We start from the raw sequence: 26136 nt of genomic DNA on the forward strand, positions 1-26136 counted from the left end.
CTTAGGTCTGGTCAACTTCTACGCCGTATTCTTAAGGAATAAGGCAACAGTAGCCGAGCCGCTGCATAAATTACTAGCAAAGACGGCTGCATGGTCTTGGGGAAAGGCGGAAGCTAGGGCATTCGAAGGGGTAAAGAATCTCCTATCGAGTGATAGCCTCCTTATCCAATACAATGGCATGCTGCCATTAGTGTTAAGCTGCGATGCATCTCCCTATGGGGTGGGGGCTGTACTCAGCCACAGGTTACCAAATGGCACAGAAGCCCCTATTGCATATTACTCCCGAACCATGTCATCAACTGAAAGGAATTATAGCCAGCTTGATAAGGAAGCCTTGGCTATAGTCTCCGGAGTAAAGAAATTCCATGAATATGTATTTGGTCGTGATTTTGAAATCATCACGGACCATAGACCTTTGCTAGGTCTGTTGGCAGGTGACCGCCCAACGCCCGTGGCACTTTCGCCCAGACTGACCCGATGGACTATCTTCCTGGCAGCGTATTCTTACAAATTACTACACCGGCCAGGAAAGGAATTAGGGCATGCAGACGCCCTGAGCAGATGCCCGTTACCAGAGACTATCGAAGACCCCACTCTGGGGATACCAGTTCTGCTAATTGACTCTTTGGACTCTGGCCCAGTCACATCCAAAGAGGTGGCTCGGTCAGATAAGGACATTACAATAAGAACTGTAATGGGTTGGGTACAAGAGGTTGGCCGCTCGCGGGCGGCGTAAAGAGTTTGTAAAAAAACGTGGGGAACTCTCAGCTCAAGGGGGGTGCCTGCTATGGGGGGATCGAGTGGTGATCCCGGAGAAATTGAGGAAAAAGGTATTGGATCTCCTTCACGAAGGTCACCCAGGGATCGTGAGAATGAAGGGTCTAGCGAGAAGCTATGTGTGGTGGCCCTTAATGGACTCGGAAATTGCTGAAAGGGTAGGGAAATGCCAGGCCTGCCAGGAGTCCAGACCGCTACCCCCAACGGCCCCTATTCGGGAATGGGAGAGACCCCAGGGCCCCTGGTCTAGGATCCATATCGATTTTGCCGGCCCCTTCCACGGCCAAACCTTTCTGGTAGTAGTCGATGCCTACTCCAAATGGCTGGAAATCATTCTCATGAGATCCATGACAGCCGATGCCGTGATTTCAGTCCTACGGCACCTATTTGTAACCCACGGGTTGCCCGACACGTTAGTCTCCGACAACGGCCCACAATTCACGGCAACCCAGTTTGAGGGGTACTTGGCAGAAGAGGGCATCCGGCATGTCCTCTCGGCGCCTTTCCACCCTGCGACAAATGGCCTTGCAGAACGTTCCGTTCGGAGCGCAAAAGAAGCATTGTCCAGAATCAAGCCAGGCGACTGGCAAACAAAAATCGATACCTTCCTGGCCATCCAACACAGAACCCCCTGTGTCACAACTGGCAGAAGCCCGGCAGAGTTATTAATGGGTCGGAAGCTCAGGTGCCCACTGAACCGCTTAAACCCAAACTACACACCAGACGGTTACAAAGGGGCACAGGGTAAAACAAGAGGGATGGCAGTAGGCGACCTAGTGTGGGCACACAACTACAGCGAGGGTCCGACCTGGGTAACAGGGAAAATCCTAGAGATAACAGGACCAAAATCATATCTAGTAGAGATTGAGGATGGCCGGGTATGGAAGCGCCACATAGACCAGATAAGGAAACGCATAACCGGGAAATTAGAAACAGACGAAACAGGCCCTGACTACCCAACGAATGAATCCACAACTGACTCAAACCCGAGGCAAACGCGAGACTTATCTGAGTTCCAGGAGGTCCAGCGACGCCAACCGGTTCCTCCGGAAAACAACAGGGACGACTCGGCAAATAATCCAGGGCCGGATGGCCTAGAGGAGGAGCTGAGAGGAACAAACAGTCCCTCTGGTCAGCTCGACTCACTCCCAGAGAATGAGTTGCGCAGATCCGAAAGAGTCAGGAGACGCCCAGTCTACTTGCGTGATTACGTTGAAAAATAACATGGTAATTTTATGTAAATAGTGGTAAAGTGTTTTCTGGGAGGGAAGGAGTGTAATGTATCTTTAAAAGTTTTGGCGGGAAAATAGCACGTTGCTGATTGGTTGAAGCCTCCGGCTAAACTGTATTTAAAGAGAGGTTTTTCCCAGCACGGGCTGCTGGGTTCACCATATAGTAAAGAGCTGTTGTCACTATCCTGGTCTCCTGCCTCGTTATTGCCCGAATCTAACAGGCGGGATATAAATGCAAATAAAAAAAAAACACGGCAGTTTTCTAGAATAAAGTATAAATGACAGACACTAATTATGGGATAGAAAACAAGGATTGGACACGGACAGGAAAAAAATAGTGGTGAACATACAATGGAAGAACGTCTGGAATGAAAAAGAAGACTGGATTCACAAACTTAAGGAAAACTCTGCTTATACATGCGTGAGTGCACGTATGTTCATGTGCAGGCCTGTATCATATTGTTACTGAAAAACCCTGGTTCCAGGATTTGTCTCCTCTCCTGGCAAGTTCAACTCCATCGACAAATCCAGCCATGCAGCCAGTTGCAGCCTTGAGAGTCCTGAGTTCTCAGTATGTTTTAGTCAGGGGTGGGCTGCTGGGGGGTCGCAGGGATTCGGGAGAACCTCTAGCTAAGATTCTGTGCAGTTCGAAGAACCCCCAAATCCTACTCCTAGCTGGTCCCGTGCACCCCTCCCCTCCCAGGAGTCCCCACACAGCCCATTTTGGATGCAGGTATGTGCAGGACACACGCAGAGGCTCAGGGAGGGGGAAAAATGGGCCTACTAGAGGCCTCCAGAGGGCCCCCGGAGCCTGGGGAGGCCATTTTCGCCCTCCCGGAGGCTCGAGGAAATCCTCCAGAGCCCAGGGAGGGCAAAAACGCGCCCCCCCCCCGCAACATGGTGCAGGAGGCTGACTAGGCCACGCCCACCATGGCCACCCCACCCAGCAACCGGACAGAGAACTCCTTGCTAAAATTTTTGAAGCCCACACCTGGTTTTTAGTTGTATTTTGGAGCGATCCTGAGAAAAGTGGGCCTAGCAGATGCCTCTCAATCTTCTGGAAAAAGACAGACAAAAGAATTTTAGAGTCGGGAAACAGAACTGGATGAACTTATGCTGACTTTTGCAGAAAATATTTTCCAACTGTAAGAATAACAAGTAAACATTTTCCAGGAAGAATTGTGGAACATTCAGAGCTGGATATTTGTACTAAACCAAATGGAAACCTTGAAGTTGCATTTTATAAAAAGTCTGGAACTGGAAAATTTAGTAGGCAGTAATGATCTAATAACACCTATAATTATCCTCTCCAGTTTCTTTGCTTTGTTTGAGGAACTTATTTTTTTTGTTTATTCAGTGGCTCTTTCTAATTTAAAAAGAAACCCTTAACGCTATTTATTAAAATGTTTAAAGTCCAACTATGTGTGTTATGGTCTGCACAGTATTTGCCTGAACCACAAAGGTTCTTTTTCATGCCACAATAAATCCCCCAAATCTTAATTTAAACCCTTATGTCCGGACACTTCATTCAAATTGAGGTAATAATCTTCCATTCCCGTTCTCTAATTACATGTTTTTAAAATTATAATCTTCCTGTTTAGAATATAGTTGTCATGAAGCAAGACTATAGCTTGGCCTTCAGTATGTAATAAAAAAGGTTCATTTTATGAACACTTTCTTAGAGAATACCAGCCTATTTAGAGCTTTCAGAAACCTGCCAGTATGTATAGTTATATTATAGTTATATAGATTTCTTATATTTGGTTACCATCTTCAATCCTATGAGATGGAGTTATCCTGATTTCACAGGACTGTATAATATTCTTGCCTTGTTTCATCTGGAGATTCCATTAAAAGAGAGGTGGAGATAGATCTTGACTTGCAGCCATTCATTTAGTGAAGTTACAGTGGTATTGAAAAAAATGACTTATGACCCGTTTTCACACTTATGACCATTGCAGCATCCCCATAGTCACATGATCAAAATTTGGCTGCTTGGTATAACTGGCATGTATTTATGACAGTTGCAGTGTGCCAGAGTTATGGGATCACCACAGTGGTGGGTTTCAACTGGTCTTACCACCAGTTCTTTTTGCGCAAGTGCTTTTTGCGGGCTTGGCGCTTGGCGCAAGCACATTGAAATTCAGAACAGCTGAGGCACCGCAATCCGCTCTGCCGCGCCTATCAGCTGGACTAAAAATGAACAAATACAGTAGGTATAGTGCAGGGGCGGGCAGGAGGGCCCAACCTTGTGGCGATTCAGATAAGATAAAATAGCCTTTATTGTCAAAATCTGCTCTATACCAAGGACCAGCTAGAACAGATAGTGATCCCCCAGGAATATAAAAAAGCTATTAGAAATAGGACATGAGAATCTTTGTTCTGGAAATTTCAGTACGGAAATCTCTCAGCAAGACTTGTTCAAATAATATTCAACCTTGAAAATCCTGAGTGACTGCATCCTCCAAATGCTCAGCAAATTCCTTAGAATTCCTTGGTAAAACAAGGAAGTCCCCTGAATGAACAAACAGGATGAGATCACTCAGGTGCTGTTACCTCAATATTTTGTCTAATTATTGAAGAGTCACTAATCTTGATTGGGAAAGGTACTGGAGCAAGTGATAGCCCTAGAATTTCATCCCTTTTGGCTAGAACCGATTATTTAGTGGGTTGTTACTTGTCAGGTACACGGTGATGCAGTGGCTAAGACCCTGAGCTTGTTGATTGAAAGGTTGGCAGTTCAGCGGTTCGAATCTCTAGTAATGGGATGAGCTCCCATTACTTATCCCAGCTTCTGCCAACCTAGCAGTTCAAAAGCACGTAAAAAATGCAACTAGAAAAATAGGGACCAACTTTGGTGGGAAGGTAACAGCATTCCGTGCACCTTTGGTATTTAGTCATGCCGGCCACATGACCATGGAGACATCTTCAGACACCGCTGGCTCTTTGGCTTTGAAACGGAGATGAGCACCGCCCCCTAGAGTCGGGAACGACTAGCACATATGTGCGAGAGGAACCTTTACCTTTACCTACTTTTCAGAACCAAATAATGATTGGACAATAATAAGGATCAAGCTGGATAGTTTGCCTGCAACATGTGGATATATGAACTGAAGAATACTAAAATAGTCTAGCAACTTAGATATTCCCTTAGATATTCCTGGGGGAATGGATGAGACTCTCTCTGAGCAGACCAAATACTAGTCAAGATTGGCGTTCTGATGTGCAGCAAGCCCATCAGAAGGAGCTAGAATTCCTACATGCCAAAAAAAGATTACACCCAGAAAAGGGAACCTCTGCCACGGAAGCTTTCTTAGCAATCGTTACAAATAATTTCTCAGCCGTGATCACATCTTGATTTTCAATCATAGATTTATTTGGCAGTGTATGATAATTGGAAGAACATACCTTTTTCTGCTTGTAATTTGTTATCAGATAACAAATTGGGATACTTTTTCTCAACTTTACTAAAGGATAAAGAGCCACAAATAAAATGGAATCGTTCTTTGCAAATTCTGTGGAAATGGATATGACACACAGTGGAGACTGTCATTCTGGCGCCCAAATATTTGGTGAGATGATTGCCCTACGCATCATTTTTATAACGTGTATCTAAAGTTACGAAGAAGAAATAACTTTGCATCATTTTCAAAACGTGTATCTAAAGTTACGAAGAAGAAATAACTTTGCATCATTTTTAAAACGTGTATCTAAAGTTACGAAGAAGAAATAACTTTGCATCATTTTCAAAATGTGTATCTAAAGTTACGAAGAAGAAATAACTTTGCATCATTTTCAAAACGTGTATCTAAGGTTACGAAGAAGAAATAACTTTGCATCATTTTTAAAACGTGTATCTAAAGTTACGAAGAAGAAATAACTTTGTCCTAGTTCAGTGAGGTAGCAAATATTTTTCAACATTCACAAGCTCCCTCTCCCCCACCCATCCCGCCACCACCCTCAGTTGTGCATCCCGGCTTTTCCTTAAATTGAAGTTTTGTCACCTTTAACTTGACCTATGATCTCATCAATTCTGTAAGTTAGTACACACACACACAGAGACCTGTGAAAACAAATTCAAGCCGAGGTGCTAAATAGCTTTGTGAGATCAAAACCAAATTTCATAAGTAGCTGGCTAGCAAAGACTGCACAGCAGGACAAGAAAAACAAAACAAAACAAAACAATAGTTGCGTTCATGATGGGACTTTCGTCATTTTTGTTTTAAAAAGCACATACTCTTTGGTATATCAGTCTGATAGTTAAGTCAGTCTTTTTGCAATTTTTATGGACTCTGTAATAATATACAATACTTTCCACACATAAAGCTCCAGATTCAATATGTTAGAGCAGTGTTGGCAAACCTTTTCAACACTACATGCCAAACAGGGAGCGCCCAAGTTTAACTTTTTATTCGAGATGCTACCGCTAAATTTGACAGAGAAAGATATTGAAGGATATCAGAAAAAATTGGACAAATTTTGTAATGGTGGGAAAAGACCTAGATTAATGAAGAAAATGTGGTATCAAAATAAAAAAGAAGGTGGATTAGGAATCCCCAAATTATTTAATTATTACTGTGCGTATGGTATCCGGATAGTGGTAAAAATATTTAAAGGTGAAGATAACTATTGGAGGGACTTAAGAGTTAAGGGATATAGAGAAATTTGGATCAAGGTGGTTTTTAGATAAAGCAAACTTAAAATGTGTAATTAGAAGTTATTGGTTAAAGGGATTAAGTAAAATGTGGAATAAATTTGTTAAAATTTTAATTCCGGATATAATCTTTTTGGGGAAGACAATTGGAAATTGGCCGATTAAAAACAATATAAGACGTAATGAAGTGATTAAAGAGGAAAATATAGAAACTATTAGAGATTGGATAAAAGTTTTGGAAAATGAAAGGAGGAATAAAGAAATTACTGAAAAATTAGGGTTAAGTTGGTTTGAAAAAATACAGATAGAAAAATGGACAAAAAAATTAAGGGAAAACTATTCGATAAATAGATGTGAAACTGAATTTGAATATTTAGTATCTCGGATTATGAAAGATGAAATTGGGCTAAAGGGACTCGTTAGTAGGGTTTATAAGATTATAAACTCTGATGAAAAGTTACGAAGAAGAAATAACTTTGTCCTAGTTCAGTGAGGTAGCAAATATTTTTCAACATTCACAAGCTCCCTCTCCCCCACCCATCCCGCCACCACCCTCAGTTGTGCATCCCGGCTTTTCCTTAAATTGAAGTTTTGTCACCTTTAACTTGACCTATGATCTCATCAATTCTGTAAGTTAGTACACACACACACAGAGACCTGTGAAAACAAATTCAAGCCGAGGTGCTAAATAGCTTTGTGAGATCAAAACCAAATTTCATAAGTAGCTGGCTAGCAAAGACTGCACAGCAGGACAAGAAAAACAAAACAAAACAAAACAATAGTTGCGTTCATGATGGGACTTTCGTCATTTTTGTTTTAAAAAGCACATACTCTTTGGTATATCAGTCTGATAGTTAAGTCAGTCTTTTTGCAATTTTTATGGACTCTGTAATAATATACAATACTTTCCACACATAAAGCTCCAGATTCAATATGTTAGAGCAGTGTTGGCAAACCTTTTCAACACTACATGCCAAACAGGGAGCGCCCAAGTTTAACTTTTTATTCGAGATGCTACCGCTAAATTTGACAGAGAAAGATATTGAAGGATATCAGAAAAAATTGGACAAATTTTGTAATGGTGGGAAAAGACCTAGATTAATGAAGAAAATGTGGTATCAAAATAAAAAAGAAGGTGGATTAGGAATCCCCAAATTATTTAATTATTACTGTGCGTATGGTATCCGGATAGTGGTAAAAATATTTAAAGGTGAAGATAACTATTGGAGAGACTTAGAGTTAAGGGATATAGAGAAATTTGGATCAAGGTGGTTTTTAGATAAAGCAAACTTAAAATGTGTAATTAGAAGTTATTGGTTAAAGGGATTAAGTAAAATGTGGAATAAATTTGTTAAAATTTTAATTCCGGATATAATCTTTTTGGGGAAGACAATTGGAAATTGGCCGATTAAAAACAATATAAAACGTAATGAAGTGATTAAAGAGGAAAATATAGAAATTATTAGAGATTGGATAAAAGTTATGGAAAATGAAAGGAGGAATAAAGAAATTATTGAAAAATTAGGGTTAAGTTGGTTTGAAAAAATACAGATAGAAAAATGGACAAAAAAATTAAGGGAAAACTATTCGATAAATAGATGTGAAACTGAATTTGAATATTTAGTATCTCGGATTATGAAAGATGAAATTGGGCTAAAGGGACTCGTTAGTAGGGTTTATAAGATTATAAACTCTGATGAAAAATTACAAAGAGTGATGAGGACAAATTGGGAAAAAGATCTTAATATTGAAATACCAGAGTCAGATTGGAATGTGAATTGGAATAGTAGAATTATGAGAACTTTATCTATAAGGATTAAAGAGCATAATTATAAAGGTGTTTGAAATGGTATTTGACTCCAGTAAGATTGTCACAAATGGATAAAAAATTAGTAAAAATGTTGGAGATGTGAGATGGAATTGGGGACTTATGAACATATGTGGTATAAATGTGATAAGGTTAAAAAGTTTTGGCAACAATTGGAGAAAATGATATTTGAAATGATGGGGAAAGTAATAATATTGAGAGTGGAAACTATATTATTGTTGGTAATTAAGGAAATAGAATTAACAAAATATGAAAAAGAATTGATTAGAATTATGATTATAATAGGTAGAATTATAATAGCTAGATATTGGAAATTAGATGTGATTTTTAGAATAGAAGAGTGGAATTTTGAAATGTGGAAATTAGCCTTAAATGATAAAATGACATGTGATATTAAAATTAGAAGTGGTGTGTATAAAGAAGATATTTTCTGGAAGACTTGGAAACCATTCGTGGATTATGCGCTTGGAAAATTGGACGCTTCAGTACCTGTACCTCGAGAACGTGGATTTTGGCAATCATGAGGACATATCCGAAGACCCAAATCTTCCTTTTTTATGTATAGCACAAGGGTGCAATAATGTATTTTCTTTTTTGTTTGTTAGAAAAAAGCAATAAAAAATAATAAAAATTAAAAAAAAACAAAAAACAAAACAAAAAGGAGAGTGTAAAGAAATACCCTCAGAAGAGGTAATAAGCAAAATCTACAACTGTGCAGAGATGGGCAGACTTACTTTAGAACTCAAAGACAAAAGCGAATCAAAGTACTATGAGATCTGGAGTAAATTCTACGACTGCCTTGATAGGAGGAAGAATGCCAAAAACAAGAGATAATGAATGTCTGGAAATGTATATATCAACGTATATTGTACTTGTGAGGGTATAATAGGTTTATTAAATATGTATATAGTTGTAGGGGTAGTAGTAATATAGTATATACTTGATATATAAGGAACTAGGAGATGTGTAAATTTGTATATAGACTGAGGAATATATGATATAGTAACTTGAACTTGACGTAAATGTTAGAAACCGGAGACGTAGAGCAATGTCCATTGTTTTTGTTTGTTTTTAACACCAATAAAATCTTTCTAAATAAAAAAACCAAAAAAAAACAAAAAACCAGGGAGCGCCCACCCACACGCACGGGGGAGTGCCGGAAACTAGAAAAGCAGAAAATGGAAGAGCAGCTGAGCAACATGCGCACCGGTTACCTGGTCTTCCGGTTTCTGGCGCACATGTGCACAAAGACCAGCTGGCTGGCATCCATTTGCATGCCAAAAACAAGAAGTTCAGCTTCCCAGCATGCACATGCGCACCAGGGAGCTGCTCTTCTGGTTTCTGGTACTGCCGCATGCCAGAACCCAGTTCATGGCATATGCATGCCAGAACCCAGAAGAGCAACGGGCGATGGCTGGCGTGTCATAGTTTTGCCATCACTGTGTTAGAGTCTCCAGTAAAATAGGGGGGGATGGGATGCAGCAGATGTTTGTCAGAATCAGGGAGCAAAAAAGATTTTTGACAATCACAATACGAAATAAAAGCTACGTAAATAAATAATACGAGCAGTTTCGAAGTATCTCTATATAATCCTATGTTGAGTAGAAACGAAATTTCATGCATTGCAAAATGACAGCAGGTAGGCATAGATTATTGTCTGGGCTGCAGAGTGGAGGATTATGAGATGGCAGCAGCAGGGGTGAAATGCTCCCGGTTCAGACCGGATCGCCCGATCTGGTAGCAATCTTGGCTGGTGGTTCGGAGAACCGGTAGCAATCGCGGTGCAAGGCTCCGCCCACCAGCCCACCTGTCGTTACTTTTAATCAGGTTTTAACCAGGAAGTAATGTGTTTTGTACCCTCTGCGCATGCGCAGAAAGGTTTCGCACATGTGCAGAGGGTGTGCGCGTGCATGTGATGTGCATGTGACGCATGTGCGCGGCGCGTGCCCTTCCGAACCGGTAAGGAAGGTAAGTAGATTTCACCCCGGGCAGCAGTGAATTCAAATTCTGCATCTCTTTACTATCATCTAGTGATCAGCTTAGTTAGGGGTAGCCCAGATAGGAGAGGACTCAGGATGGGGAACATCCCCCACTCCTTCGCAAAACATTTCACTCATGTCTTTTTATAGTTTTTAGCTGCTTTTGTCCTCTTCCCAAATGCTAAAGTACCCTGTTTTTCCGAAAATAAGACATTCCCTGATAATAAGCCCAATCTCACTTTTGAGCCCATGCGCTAAACTACCCACCCCCAAAAAAATAAGCCCTCCCCAAAAATATTTAAACACATGCACCCCGCCATTTCTTCTCGTTAGGATTAGGGAGACAGAGCTGGAAATCAGGTAAGATGTCTTGCTCCACCTCCCTGAAAATAAGGCCAAGCGCTTATTTCTGGGTTCAAAAAATATATAGAATAGAATAGAATAGAATAGAATAGAATAGAATAGAATAGAATAGAATAGAATAGAATTTTTATTGGCCAAGTGTGATTGGACACACAAGGAATTTGTCTTGGTGCATATGCTCTCAGTGTACATAAAAGAAAAGATACCTTCATCAAGGTACAACATTTACAACACAATTGATGGTCAATATATCAATATAAATCATAAGGATTGCCAGCAACAAAGTTACAGTCATACAGTCATAAGTGGAAAGAGATTGGTGATGGGAATGATGAGAAGATTAATAGTAGTGCAGATTTAGTAAATAGTTTGACAGTGTTGAGGGAATTATTTGTTTAGCAGAGTGATGGCCTTTGGGAAAAAACTATTCTTGTGTCTAGTAGTTCTGGTGTGCAGTGCTCTATAGCGTCGTTTTGAGGGTAGGAGTTGAAACAGTTTATGTCCAGGATGTGAGGGATCTGTAAATATTTCCACAGCCCTCTTCTTGATTCGTGCAGTATACAGGTCCTCAATGGAAGGCAGGTTGGTAGCAATTATTTTTTCTGCAGTTCTAATTATCCTCTGAAGTCTGTGTCTTTCTTGTTGAGTTGCAGAACCAAACCAGACAGTTATAGAGGTGCAAATGACAGACTCAATAATTCCTCTGTAGAACTGAATCAACAGGGTCTTATTTTTAGGTAAACATGGTATTATCACATCATTCCCCTGGTGCAATCCCAAATTAGACAATTGGGATTCATCCAAGAACAGAAGAAACAGCAAGTAAGAGAAACTATGGGGCTGAGGAGGGGGATGAATATTTGCATAATGTAAGTTATTTAGAACAGGGATCTCCAACCTTGGTCCCTTTAAGACTTGTGGACTTCAACTCCCAGAGTTCCTCAGATAGCTAAGCCCACAACTCTTAATGGGACCAAGGTTGGAGACCCCTGATTTAGAAGACAGAATGTTTACCTCAGTGAAATGTTATTTGTTCAATTAAGCACAGGTCTAGCCCCTACACATATATTTTGCAACCTAACTATGCAGCATTTACTCATTCCTTAAAGGCCATTCCTATTTTTGTGGGTGTCTCACATTTTTAGGGTAAATTATTTACTCCTTGGGGTAAGAGGCAAAATTGAAACAGTAAACTTCGTTCCGATTCATTTTCTGGCTTTCAAACCTTCAGGTATAAATTGCTCCAGTTATTTTATAAATTGCTCCAATTATTTTACGTTATATTGAGATTCACGTCGAACCAGATTTCTGAGAATGCTTGGCTTTATTAGGAATAACAATATTGATAGGGAAACACATGTGACTGAGGTAGCCTCATTTAACTATCAGAGCTCAAATTAAATATATATTTTTTCTTTTCTGCCATTCTGCACTTTGTAGTCTGATTTTGCATGTACAATATTTAGGAGTAGCTTAGAAATTGGGATCCCACAGGATATGCCCAGGGGTGGTATTTACTTACTTTCCCTACCAGTTCACAAATATGAGCGTGCCCCATCCACGCATGCGCCAGGCCTCCCGTGAATGCACTTTGCTGGTGTGCGCGCATTCTGCGCATGCGCCTGGCCTAAAAAACATCCCTAAATAGGATGGCATAGAGACAGGGAGGGTGGGTGGTGGGCCCACACCCAGTAGTGGGATTTAGCCGGTTCGCACCTATTCTGGAGAACCGGTTGCTAGCTTTCTAAACAGTTCGGAGAACCGGTTGCTGCAAGAAATCTTATTTTGGTTTTTTTCCACTTTACAGGGCTAATCCTGTAAGGAAGGCTGGAAGGAAACAGTCTGGTGTTGTTTCTAGCCTAATCTATATGGCCCTGCTTACAGAAACTGCCTCGCTAGTTAACCCTTAGTACATTGTAACAGCTAAGGTGAAGCGCCCATCGACATGAGTGACGTTGAGTTGGCCATGCCCACATGGTCACATGACCACCGAGCCATGCCTACCCAGTTGGTCATTAGGACAGAGAACCGGTTGTTAAATTATTTGAATCCCATCACTGCCCACACCCCCACCCGCGATTTCCGCTACCGGGCTAACTTGTCCGAACCGGCTGAATACCATCTCTGGATGTGCCTGTCTCAGAGAAAATGTGTATGTATGTTGGATTTATGTTCCAAATAAAAAAGTAAAGCCTCCATCAAGCTGAGCTTAACTTTTGGTGACTACTTGGATATCTCCATATACTGCCACAGTACAAGTCCACGCAACAGTGTGCACATAAACTGTTTTCATTATCTTCTTTTGTGTTTTCTTTTCCAGTCTAGCCTGTAGTTCACCCAAATTTGGTCAGGATGCTTATCTTCTGCTACCTGTTATGAGTTAAGTGGTGGGGGGGATAGAGAGTGAGAGAAAACGTTACGGAATATGTTTGACAAATATATGCTCTTTTACTTCTCTTTCCTTCTTTTAGTATGGGATGAGTTGGGCTTTTTATGTATATTTCCCTTGAAAGAAACATTTGAAGGGGGAAGCTAAACAAATGGCTTTGTCTCTTAGGGATGCCCGGCAATTCAAGAATATATGGTTGTTGTTTTATTGCAGGGGTGTCAAACTCATGGCCTGCGGGCAGGATTCGGCCTGGAGGGTGCTTAGATCTGGCCCACGGGGCCACCCTGGAAACAGTGAAGGACCGGCCTGCAGTGCCTTTGCCAGTGAGAACGGAGCTCAGGAGGGCCATGTGTATTTTCTCTGGCAGAGGGTTGCAGGAGGCCGTTGCAGCCAAAAACAGAGCTCAGGAGACCATTTTTGCTGGCAGAGCACTCAGGCCACCACAGGCTCCCCCGGGAAGAGTGATGTTAAGCTGGCTACGCCCCCCCCCCCAGCCATGCCCCCCCAAGGTCAAACACAATCCTGATTCGTCACTCAATGAAATCGAGTTTGACACCCCTGTTCTATTGGGATAGAGCAGTGGTTCTCAACCTTTATAGTGCTGCGACCCCTTTAATACAATTCCCCACGATGTGGCGACCCCAACCGTAAAATTATTTTCGTTTTGAATTTATCGCGCCTGAAGCCGTATTGGCTAGCAATCTGAACTGCTTGCGATTGCCTTGAGGATGGAGGCATTAAAGCGGAGACTCCTCCCCTATTAAGTTTATCGCGCCTGAAGCCAGATTAGGCTAGCGATTGGGAGTGATTGCAGCTGGCTTGAGAGGGAGACATCAGAGCAAAGATTTCTCTCTTTTTTAATTCATCGCGCCTGAAGCCGAATTTGGCTAGCAATTTGAAGAGCCTGCAGCTGGCTTGTGGAGTCAACCATTGGAGCGCGATTCTTTGACTCGCAAGTATACTTCCCATATTTCTGATGGTCTTAGGCGACCCCTGGCAAATCGTCATTCGACCCCCAACGGGGTCGCGACCCACAGATTGAGAACTGCTGGGATAGAGATTGAGTAGAGCAATCAGCCCATTTCAAGCAAATACCAAATGATATACATTTGTATATAGATTTTATCAACTTCCCTAAACGACTATTAATCTTGCTGTTCTTGGAATGGGGAAAAATAGCCAAACCTACTGAAAATTTCCTGAGATGGAAAATCCATCCTAAGCACATCCATTATGAGTGGAAGATAAAACTTACACAGAACTTCAAACCTTCTTTCCACCTCCAGACTCATATGGAAATTTTGGCACGAAATATATCAGAATTTATAAATCCAACAGAAGCATTTCCATATCTCCAAGGAATATGAATTATGGTGATCTGTTGGACTTGGCATTTTTGTCCGCCTATCGAGTTCTTTCCAAGGACCTGGGATAGGACAATGGGGATGTTTGATGGTGTTATAGATATTGTTTCAGGATGCAAACTGTTCTAAAAAAAGCTGCCTTTTGCAATTGACTGATAGTGAGTTTGTCGATGGTGTTCATATGGTGCTCCAGTTGTTTTGGGATTGGCATCCCAAACCCAAGGCATCTATGACTATTGGTACAACCTTTGCTTTCTTTTGCCACAGTTGTTCTATTTCTATTTGCAGGTCTTTGTATTTTGTTATCTTCTCAAATTCCTTCTCTTATATTCTGCTGTCTTCAGGTACTGCCACATCCACTATCCCGATTTTTTTTTTGTCCGTATTGACAATCGTTAAGTGGCAGGTGCCTCTTCATTTGAATTCTAAAATCCCAGAGCACTTTAGCTTCTTCGTTTTCTATTACTTTCTCGGTCTTATGGTCCCACTATCTCTTGCTTGCAAACAAATGGTATTTCTTGCAGATCTTCCAGTGCACCATTGTTGCTGCTTTGTCATCCTGTTGTTGGCAGTCAGTCTGTGTGATCTTCTTGCAGTAGCTCACTCGGTTAGCTGCTTCTTTCTTTCTTTCTTTCTTTCTTTCTTTAATTTTGTCATAACAATATACACAAGCATCACACAAAAAGATTATATAATATATAAACATATATATGAGGAGAAACAAGGAAGTATAAGCATATATATATATATATATATATATATATATATATATATATATATATGAAAAAACAATAGGACAGGAACGGTAGGCACATTTGTGCTCTTGTGCATGCCCCTTATGGTTTTTTTAGGAATGGGGTGAGGTCAACAGTAGACAGTTTTTGGTTAAAGCTTTTGGGGTTATGAGAAGAGACCACAGAGTCAGGTAAAGTGTTCCAAGCACTGATGATTCTGTTACAGAAGTCATATTTTCTGCAATCAAGATTGAAGTGGTTAACATTATGTTTAAATCTATTGTTTGCTCTTGTATTATTGCAATTAAAGCTGAAGTAGTCTTTAACAGGAAGGACATTACAGTAGATGTTTCTATGAGTTAAACCCAGGTCCTGTCGAAGGCGACGGAGTTCCAAGTTTTATAAACCTAGGATTTCAAGTCTGGTGGGATAAGGTATTTTCTTGGTTATGGAGGAGTGAAAAACTCTTCTTGTAAAATATTTCTGGATACGTTCAATTGTATTCAATTGTATTCAATTCTTTAGCTTCTTTACAGAGGTGGCATTTGCTATCTGCTGCTGTCTTCTCAGTTCTGGCTTTGCATGCATTTGTTCTTAAGACTTGATCTTACACAGCCAGAATGAGCCCCTCAGTCTCTTGCTTCAACTTTCTTGTGCTTATTGCCATTGCCAGGTCTTGTTACTTACTGCTTTCCCAGCTATTTTTTTAATTGACTGGCCATGTAATGCTTTGTTTGGGTCTTTTTTTGCTTCTCCTTTGTTTGTCTCATTCCGTCTTTCTTGTAGGCCAGTTTGGTCTCTCCAATACTCAGTAGGCCTTCCTGGTGTACTAGCTTCAGTGCATCTTCTTCACTGTTCTTCAGATATTCTTCCAATGCCCTTTTTTCTTCTTCAACCATCTGATGTACTTGCAACATTCCACATCCACTTATTTTCCTTCTTAAGTAGGTCTGTCAACATCACTGCACAGATGAGGGAATGATTCGTTTCATTATTTTTCTGGTCTTCCTACCCAGGGCCTTTAGTTCTGCATGAGCCCAGTCTGCTATTCCAGTTGTGTACCTAATGACTAGAATTGCCCAGGTGTTGATTGCCTTGATGGTATTTCAGTAGTGGGTTTCAATTTTGGCCACTACCGGTTCGCTCGTGGGCATGCGCGCAACACTTCTGCGCATACACAGATGTCCGGGATGGATGGGTGGAGCCTCCCACCACCGCTACTATAGGTTCGTCCGATCCGGAGCGAACCAATAGTAACCCATCACTGTGGTATTTCCTCCACTAAGTTTATACATTAAGACTTCTACACTCTCTTGATGCATTCATTTCTAACTTTTTCTTGAGTTCAGTATGCTTGATATTTATTTATTTATTTATAAAATGTATTGGCTGCTCATCTTACCATAGGGTAACTCTGGGAGGCTTACAGTTAAATATATAGTTAAAAAATTAAAAGACATTGAAACCAAGGACGCACGGGGAGGGCAGGGGTGGAGCGGAGGTGATCTGGGATCTGATATTTGAGTTATACCACCCCCATTACACTGTTTCCTCACTGGGGCCCTAAGCCAACTAGCACAGCCACATCTTTAGGCACTTATGAAAAGATAGGGTTGGGGCCAGAGGTGGGTCTCAGCAGGTTCTGACCAGTTCTGGAGAACCGGTAGCGGAAATTTTGAGTAGTTCAGAGAACTGGTAGTAAAAATTCTGACTGGCCCCACCCTCGTCTATTCTCTGCTTCCAAAGCCCCAGCTGATCAGAAGGAAATGGGGATTTTGCAGTAACCTTCCCCTGGAGTGGGGAGGGAACAGGGATTTTATAGTATCCTTCCCCTGTCATGCCCACCAAGCCATACCACGCCCACCAAGCCACACCCACAGAACCGGTAGTAAAAATTTTTGAAATCCACTACTGGTTGGGGCCAACCTCACACGGGGCGGGAGGCTGGCAAGATGTTCCAGAGGGCAGGAGCAACAGCAGAGAAGGCCTTCCTCCTGAACCCCGCCAGCTTCAATAGTCAGGCTAACAGGATCAGAAGAATGGCTTCTCTGCTGGCACAAGTGGTACAGGCCAATCCCAGTGGATGAAATGGTCCCTCAAGTAACCTGGACATATGCCATGAAAGGCTTAAAAGGTGATCACCAACACCTTGAATTGCACCCGGAAGCAGACTGGCAACCAATGCAGTTTTTGGAGCGGTGGTGTTAGAGGGGGCCATTCTTGGGGTCCCCAAAACTACACTCGCTGCCGCCCACTGTACCAGCTGTAGCTCCCGAATGCTCTCCAAGGGTAACCCCATGTAGCATGCATTACAGTGGTCCAGCTGTGAGATAAAGAGAGACTGAATGAATGCAGGGAATCCTGATCCCGCAACGTGAAGTTGTGCAAAAGCTATCCTAGCCGCGACTGTCAGCTTGTGGGATGCTCAGGTGTTTATAGGTGTTCATCTTCATCCAGATTTTTGATGTTATTTCCATAGGGCATCTTGATTCCACCACCTGTCTCTATTTTTCCCCCATTTGATGGCAAGCGTCAAACATTTGCCCAGTCCACATTCCATTGCAGTATCTTGGCTATAAACACAATGTTGAACAGCGATTCTATTTTAGATGGCGTTTTTCTATACAGCTTCAGATTATCCATGCAAAGGAGGTGGGATAGCTTGGCAGGGTTTTTTGTTTGTTTGTTTGTTTGTTTGTTTTGTTGTTGTTGTTGTTGTTGTTGTTTGGATGTTTGATAGCCATGGCCTGAATTATTCAGTATTGTTGACAGAGGAATCAGCGCAACGACAAACGGTAGTGGCAATAAGGAATCTCTTTGGAAGATTCTGCTCTTGATATTAATCTCACCATTGACCTGGAACTGTATCTTCCATTGTGCCATCGATTTTTGCACAAGGCTTCTGATGTTTCTACTGACTCCTTTTATTTCTAGGCACTTGATTATCCAATCGTGTAGCAGAGAATGCCTTCCTGTAATCAATCCATGCCACATTCAAATCGGTCTTCCTTCTCTTGCAGTTTTCCAGAATTGCCTTGTCAATTAAGAATTGATCTTCTGTTCCCCTGCTGCTTGGACTGTTTCCTTTCTGCTCAGGTGGAAAGAGGTTATTTTCAACAAGATGCTGCGGAACTGCATCAGCTTGTCAACTCTGAAACTGGCCTGACCGAGGCCATCTTGGTGGCTTCAGTGTTGTTCACAATGGTGCTGAGGGATGGGGGGGGGGGGGAAATAAAGAAAGCTTGTGTTTTGTAGCCAAAACAAAAAAGAACCCCTGAGAATCAAGGACATTCCCACAGGTGGCTGAAAAGAGCAGGAGTGATGTTTCCAAGCAACCGGACAGCACCTTGATTGGACCATGTGGCTTATTGTTTGGGAAAGAGGAGAAAACTTTTACTTTTAATTAGGTGAAAACCATGGGAACCTTTAGAGTCAGTTTTCACCGGTCTGTGCCAATATGATATATCCAATAAACTTGGTCTTTGAGGAACCTGCTTGCCTCAGAGTTCTGTTTGCTATGGGTGTATTACTTGGAACCCTGACACAGCTACCACACCAGTTAATAATTTGAAAGTTGTTGGTAAGTAGATAATTGGCCTGTGGTTGCTTGTTGCGGCCCCTTTTGCATTATTTTTTTATTATTATTTATTTATTTGTCACAACAATATATGTAGGTATCATACAAAAAGATTATATAGTAAATAAACACATATATGAGTAAATATAAGGAGGTATAGGCATATATATAGGAAGAAGAAAAGAAAAACAATAGGACAGGAACGGTAGGCACGTTTGTGCGCTTATGCACACCCCTTATGGTCCTCTTAGGAATGGGGTGAGGTCCATAGTTGAAAGTTTTTGGTTAAAGCTTTTAGGATTATGGAAAGAGACCACAGAGTCAGGTAAAGTATTCCAAGCACTTACAGAAGTCATATTTTCTGCAATCTAGATTAAAGCGGTTGACATTAAGTTTAAATCTATTGGTTGCTCTAGTATTATTGCAATTAAAGCTGAAGTAGTCTTTAACAGGAAGGACATTACAATAGATGATTCTGTGAGTTAAGCTTAGGTCTTGTCGAAGGCAACGGAGTTCCAAGTTTTCTAAGCCTAGGATTTCAAGTCTGGTGGGATAAGGTATTTCAGGTAGGTTTTGCTAGATGTTAGGCACTCTTCAGTTTCACCCCCTTGCAGTATGTTATTAACTACTTGACAAGTGGATACAGACTAGTCAGATGTTTCAACCAAAAACTATGCAATTCATCTTCACTTGATGCTGATCAATTCTTGATCTTCTTTGCCCTTTTTTATATCATTTCAGCTGTTATGAGTTTCTTGATTTCAGCTTCTTTTTTATTTGTATCCATCTTCTTTAACCAAGCTATGTTCTTGTATTTATTTCTTTGAGTTATCCTATATCTTTAGGTAAAGATAAAAGAATAGGACAATGAAAGAATAGGAAAAGCGATACTGGGATGCAATCCCCAAAATGACAGAATGATCTCGGTTCAAATCCAAGGCAAACCATTCAATATCACAGTAGTCCAAGTCTATGCCCCAACCACTGGTGCTGAAGAGGATGAAACTTTCATGTATGTATCCAAATGTGAAAGCAAAATGTTGGAGATGTGATTGTGAGGATGCTACCTATTATCATATATGGTGGACTTGCAAAAAAGTTAAAGCCTTTTGGATTAAAATATGGTGGATTACGCAGAACATTTTGAAAAAGAAGATCAAGTTTGTTCCACAGTTTTTTTTATTAGGAATAATTCCAGATTGTACTGTTATAGAGACAAAACTGATTTTGAATTTAATAACTGCTGCAAGACTATTGATTGCACAATATTGGAAGAAAGAAGACTTACCTATAATTGGAGAATGGATTAGTAAAGTATCAAATTTAGCAGAAATGGCAAAAATTTCTGCCTACTTGAAAGACTGTACACAAGAAAAATATATTTTGGAATGGAGAAAGTGGATTGATTATATTCAAAATAAGTATCAGATTAAAAAATATCAATTAGTTTTTGAGTGAAGTTAGGAATTAGAGTTTAAGAAAGAAGGGAATTGATAGTGTGATGGTGTGATGGTGTGAAATGGAATATGTTTTATGTTATATTTTAGATTATGTTTGTTAGTTACAATACCCTGTATTCTGTTCTGGGAAGTCTCGGGGGGGGGGGGAAGGGGAAGCTTATAAATTGATTGATTGCCATTGTACAGGAATAATGGTAGAATTAAACAAGTTGGAATGGTGTAAAGTCGGGACTGCTCGGTAACCGCTCCCGAAGGGAAAGGGTAAGGAAAGAGGAGTAAAGAAGGAAGAAAGTAGGTAGGCAGGTAGGTAGGTAGGAAAGAAGGGAGGGAGAAGAAAGGATAGGAGGAGAAGATAGAGGGTTAGAAAAGATGGTAGTGAGAAGTGGGAAAGAGGCGGGGAAGTAGGAAAGCGAGGAGAAGGATGGTGGGGAAAGTTGAAGAAGGATGAGAAGGGTAGAAAGGATTAAGGGAGGGAGTGGCGGTCGAGCAGCCCTGATTGAGTATAATTTGAGTATAGGATTGATTGTTGGATAAGTGATTGTATTGTACACTGGTCAAATTGTGGGAATTTTTATGGAAAAATAAAAAAAAATTGCCCTGGAAAAAGAGGATGAAATTGACCGGTTCTATGAAGCCCTACAGCACCTTATAGAATTAACACCAAAAAATGTTGTCCTTATCATTATGGGAGATTGGAATGCTAAAGTAAGAAGTCAAAAGATAACTGGAATATCAGGCAAGTTTGGCCTTGGAGTACAAAATGTAGCAGGGCACAGGCTGATAGAATTTTGTCAAGAGAATATGATGGTTATAGCAAATACTCTTTTCCAACAACCCAAGAGAAGACTTTACACATAGACATCACCAGACGGTCAACACAGAAATCAGATTGACTATGTGCTCTGCAGCCAAAGATGGAGAAGCTCATTACTGACCTCAGTAAAACAAGACCAGGAGCTGACTGTGGCTCCGATCATGACCTTCTCGTTGCAAAATTTAGACTTAAATTGAAGAAAGTAGGAAAAAGCACTAGGCCACTCCGGTATGATCTAAATCATATCCCTGATGAATATACAGTAGAGGTTGCTCCTGGGGAGGAAAGCTATGGCAAATCTAGATAGCTTACTAAAAAGCAGAGACATCACCCTGCCAAAAAAAGTGCTATGACTTTCCCAGTTGCAATGTATAGCTGTGAAAGTTGGACCATAAGAAAGGCTGAGCGCCAAAGAATTGAGCCTTTGAACTCTGGTGCTGGAGAAGACTCCTATGAGTCCCTTGGACAGCAAGGCAATCAACCGATCACTCCTAGGGGAGATCAACCCTGACTGCTCTTTAGAAGGCCAGGTCCTGAAGATGAAGCTCAAATACTCTGGCCACCTAATGAGAAGGAAGGACTCACTGGAGAAGAGCCTAATTCTGGGAAAGATTGAGGGCAAAAGAAGAAGGGGACGACAGAGAACGAGGTGGCTGGATGGAGTCACCGAAGCAGTCGGCGTGAGCTTAAATGGACTCCATAGGATGGTAGAGGACAGAAAGGCCTGGAGGAACGTTGTCCATGGGGTTGTGATGGTCGGACATGACTTCGCAACTAACGACGACAACAAATATCTTTGCCCAAAATTTCTTTTCTTTCATCTGTTCTAACTTATTTGCATCTAATTTCAGTTTTCTAATCTAACTTTCTAGCCTGATCTTCAATTTCAGTGGTGTAGTGTTTAGCTTTTTTCTCTCTCTCTCTCTCTCTTTTTTTTTATTTCTCTTTTTTGATTTGCATCCCAATTATACGATTATAACTGCAGTTGTTTTGTACATTAGTTGGTTTGTTTCATGTAGTGAGATAGTGCATATATTTGATGCTGCTGTACTAGCTTCTAATAATGCTTGTGCTAGCTGTTTCTTCGGAGAAGCTTCAATGCTGGCAACCTTATTTTATGATTTTTGTCCTGTTCTGAATGCTCATTTATTCTTTCTTTCAATTTTTCTATTTATTTAATTAGAGGGCTTTGTTCTTTCTCAGACAGAGGAGAGTGTGCCTGGTTCCAAATAAAACAATTCTATATCTTTTGGTTTCCTCTATTGCCAACTCCCCCTAGTTTGCCCTTATATTATAGTCTGAGTTATTTCTGGCAATGCTTTCATTTCTTTGGTCAGGGTAGACCTTTGCAATTCTTCCAGTTCTGCTTCCATGAATATTCTATTTCATATTAAATCAACTTTGATCTGCTAACCTCGGTTCTGTTATTTCTGATTCTAGATATTGCTGTTCCTTCCAGAACTGGTGCATTCATCTCAAATATCCTCTTCTTGTTGGATTTGATCATTATTTCTTTGTTTTCAATCACTGTATATTTGCAATGGATAAACATCTTTCCGTCCAATAGTTCTGCAGCTGTTGGCCTGGTTGGTGAGCCAATAGTCCTGGTTGGTGAGCCAATAGTCCTGGTTGGTGAGCCAATAGTCCTAGTTGATGAGCCAGTAGTCCTGGTTGGTGAGCCAATAGTCCCATCTTTCAGATGTCCAGGAACTCCAACACCTGGTACAGTCCTTGTTGACCCAGGTGATGATTAAGCCAGTATGAGTTTCTGTAATTTACATCTTACCATATTTTTTTTATGGGTGTGACCTCTTTGGCTTCGAATGAGACCTGTCCAATTTTTTTTTTTTTAGTATTTAGTAGTATTTATTTATTTGTCAAACATGTACAAGGTAACAGGTATAAGTATAAACTTGGATATAGACATAGGAAATTAGTATAAACATGGACGTGAACATAGGAAATGAGTACAAATAAATGGGGACAGTAGGACAGGGACGGTAGGCACGGTGGTGCGCTTATGCACGCCCCCCACAAGGACATCACTAAATATTTATATTCACTGAATAAATATTCACTGATTATTGTTTTAATACACTCTTCCATTACCGAGATTAAGTTATATTGCATTTTAATACTTCAACATTTAAATGTTATGATAAAAAGTTTTTTTAAAAACCATATTCACTGTAACTTAATGAACATTCCTGAGAGCCAGTCTGATGTTGTGAATAAGTGCTGTCCTGGAAACCAGAAGACTTGAGTTCTCACCTTCCTTAAGCATGAAATCCAGTTGGGCGTTATTGGTCTAATAATTCAACCCAACCCACCTTGCAGGATTTTTGTTGTGGGAAAAATAGAAGGCAGGAGCATTAGGTATGTTTGCTACCTTCAGTTTTATATAAAGTATTTTATATAATAAGGCAAAATATAATAATAATATCTTGACCCCCAGGGAGGCACTACCTTGGTGTGATGGTGGGTCTTGTGTGCTCTGAATAAGATGAGAGCTTATTTTCTGGTTGGGTCTTATTTTCGGGGAAACATTTTCTATATTATATGAAAGGAGACAGAAAATCCTTACGACTGCTGAGAATTTATTATTGTTCAGATATTTCTTAGAACATCTTCATTTTTTTTCTCTTTTTTTCCCAGAGGGTATGAACTGCATGAACAAAGATCATGGGTGTGAACATATCTGCCGGGAGACACCCAAAGGTGGGGTTGCCTGTGAATGTAGGCCTGGATTTGAACTTGCCAAAAACCAGAAGGATTGCAAATGTAGGTAGATGTATTGCTAAATTTCATTTGTCCAATATGCTTTATTTTCCATAGTGCTGTTGTTATCTAAAATCGGGAAAACGGTATGATTTCATTGACTAGAGCTTTTTGCTGAAGGGGCTTTTTTTTCCTGTAAAAAGCAAGAGAAATTGAATCATTTAGAAGGTTTAACAGATTAATTTTCCAACCATTTCTGTGAAGTTAAACTGGTAGTTGAAAATTAGAATATCCAACTCTAGTTAATATTTTCTCTGTTGCATTTCATGCCTCCTGAGCCAGTTTAATTATCGTTATCTGTTTCCAACAATGAGAAGTTAGAGCTGACAATTTTTTAGCTGGTGTGAGCCTTCATATGCATTAAGTTCTTCCCAAAAACCTAGGATGTCATAATGTATTGGTGTAGTTAGTATATGTTCAGATCCAAGAAGTGTGGCCTTTTGCAATTGATAGATGGAAATTTTGTCATATATATATATATACATATATATATACATATATATATATATACATATATATATATATATATATATATATATATATATATATATATATATATATATATATATATATATATATATATATAGGTCTTTGGTTGTTCGGGTTTTCTCCTGTGTAAAATTGGATTTTAGGTGTTGTTCATCAGCTAAGCATTTTGTTCTGGAGATGAGTGTCTTGGCTACGGAGTTGATCTGTGCTGGGTGGTGGTGTGAGAGTGCGTGCAGATAGCGGTTTGTGTGTGTTTTCTTCTGGTAGATGGTGTGTCCTAGGGTTGAAACCCAAGCACTAGAAAAATCTGATCACAAACCCAAACTCTGGCTCAGATATGTAGACGACACCTTCATAATCTGGCCACACGGGAAAGAAAAACTTGACAACTTCCTCACACACCTCAATAGCCTACACCCCAAAATACAGTTCACCATGGAAACAGAAGTTAATAACCAACTTCCCTTCCTGGATGTCTTAGTCTACAAAAAACCCAATGGCTCCCTAGGACACACCATCTACCAGAAGAAAACACACACAAACCGCTATCTCCACGCACTCTCACACCACCACCCAGCACAGATCAACTCCGTAGCCAAGACACTCATCTCCAGAACAAAATGCTTAGCTGATGAACAACACCTAAAATCCGAACTAGACACTCTCACTAACGTACTAACATCCAATGGATTCCAAACAAATAAGATTACCAAGCTAATCCAAAAAGAACCCCCCACTAAAATCCAAGACAGAGAACAAGAAAACGGCACAGCCCTCCTCCCATATATAAAAGGCACCACAGACAGAATCAGCAAGATCCTCCACAAACACAACATCAAGACAGCATTCTGCACAAACAGAAAAATATCCACCATCCTAAGAAACCCCAAAGACAAAATTGAGTTAGAAAATCAAGGAGTATATGAAATCCCATGCACCGCCTGCCCCACCACATACATTGGACAAACCAACAGAAGAATAAGTGCACGATTGAAGAACACAAGAACTCATTCAAAAAGAGGAACTAACTTCTTCCCTGGTCCAACACTTTAAAGTCACAGGACATGATATTGACTTTAAAAGACCAGAACTATCGCCAAAACTGAACACTTTAACAACAGAATAATCAGAGAAGCCATTGAGATAGAAAACGCCCACACAGCATGAACAAACGAGATGACACCTCCCGCCTACCAGCCATTTGGAAACCCGCCCTTATTGACAAACGAGTCCCTAACACGAGGAATGACACCAGACCCACACTCACAAGGTCCACACAGGATGTCACCACCGCACATCCACCCAGAAAGCACACCCAAACCCACACTGATCATGAAGCATGACCAAGGACCAGAAGCCAGACCGCAGCTGCAACATTAGCCATTTCAAACCCCTCCAATCCATTCATGCAGCAGACTGACACCCACTATGAAGATGTAGCACGACCACAAAGCCAAACAACAGCTATGCAGCTCACCAGCTCAAATCCCCCTGCAGCACAGACTAGACTGAGCACAACCAAGCCCCCACCAACACATGACACACCCCCAGCCAATCAGAGCACAGAAAAACCCCCATCCAATCAGAGCACAGCCAAGTTCCCACCCAATCAGTTCAAACCCCCACTAGCAGTTAAAAGGAAGAAACAGCTGCGATCACACATTGCTCCCAGAAGCACGAAGCTGAAGCCTGAAGATG

General features: G+C 40.8%; 1 protein-coding gene across 1 annotated transcript in view; it reads left to right on the top strand.

The window, feature by feature from the left end:
• SCUBE1 (signal peptide, CUB domain and EGF like domain containing 1) overlaps positions 1–26136 on the top strand; it is a 235134-nt gene that overhangs the window by 127714 nt on the left and 81284 nt on the right. The window contains exon 5 of the mRNA XM_058191895.1: positions 23827–23952. Coding sequence (XP_058047878.1) covers positions 23827–23952 — 126 coding nt within the window. The remainder of the gene's footprint in view (positions 1–23826; positions 23953–26136) is intronic.

Source organism: Ahaetulla prasina, chromosome 7 (assembly GCF_028640845.1).
Source record: "Ahaetulla prasina isolate Xishuangbanna chromosome 7, ASM2864084v1, whole genome shotgun sequence".
NCBI lineage: Eukaryota > Metazoa > Chordata > Lepidosauria > Squamata > Colubridae > Ahaetulla > Ahaetulla prasina.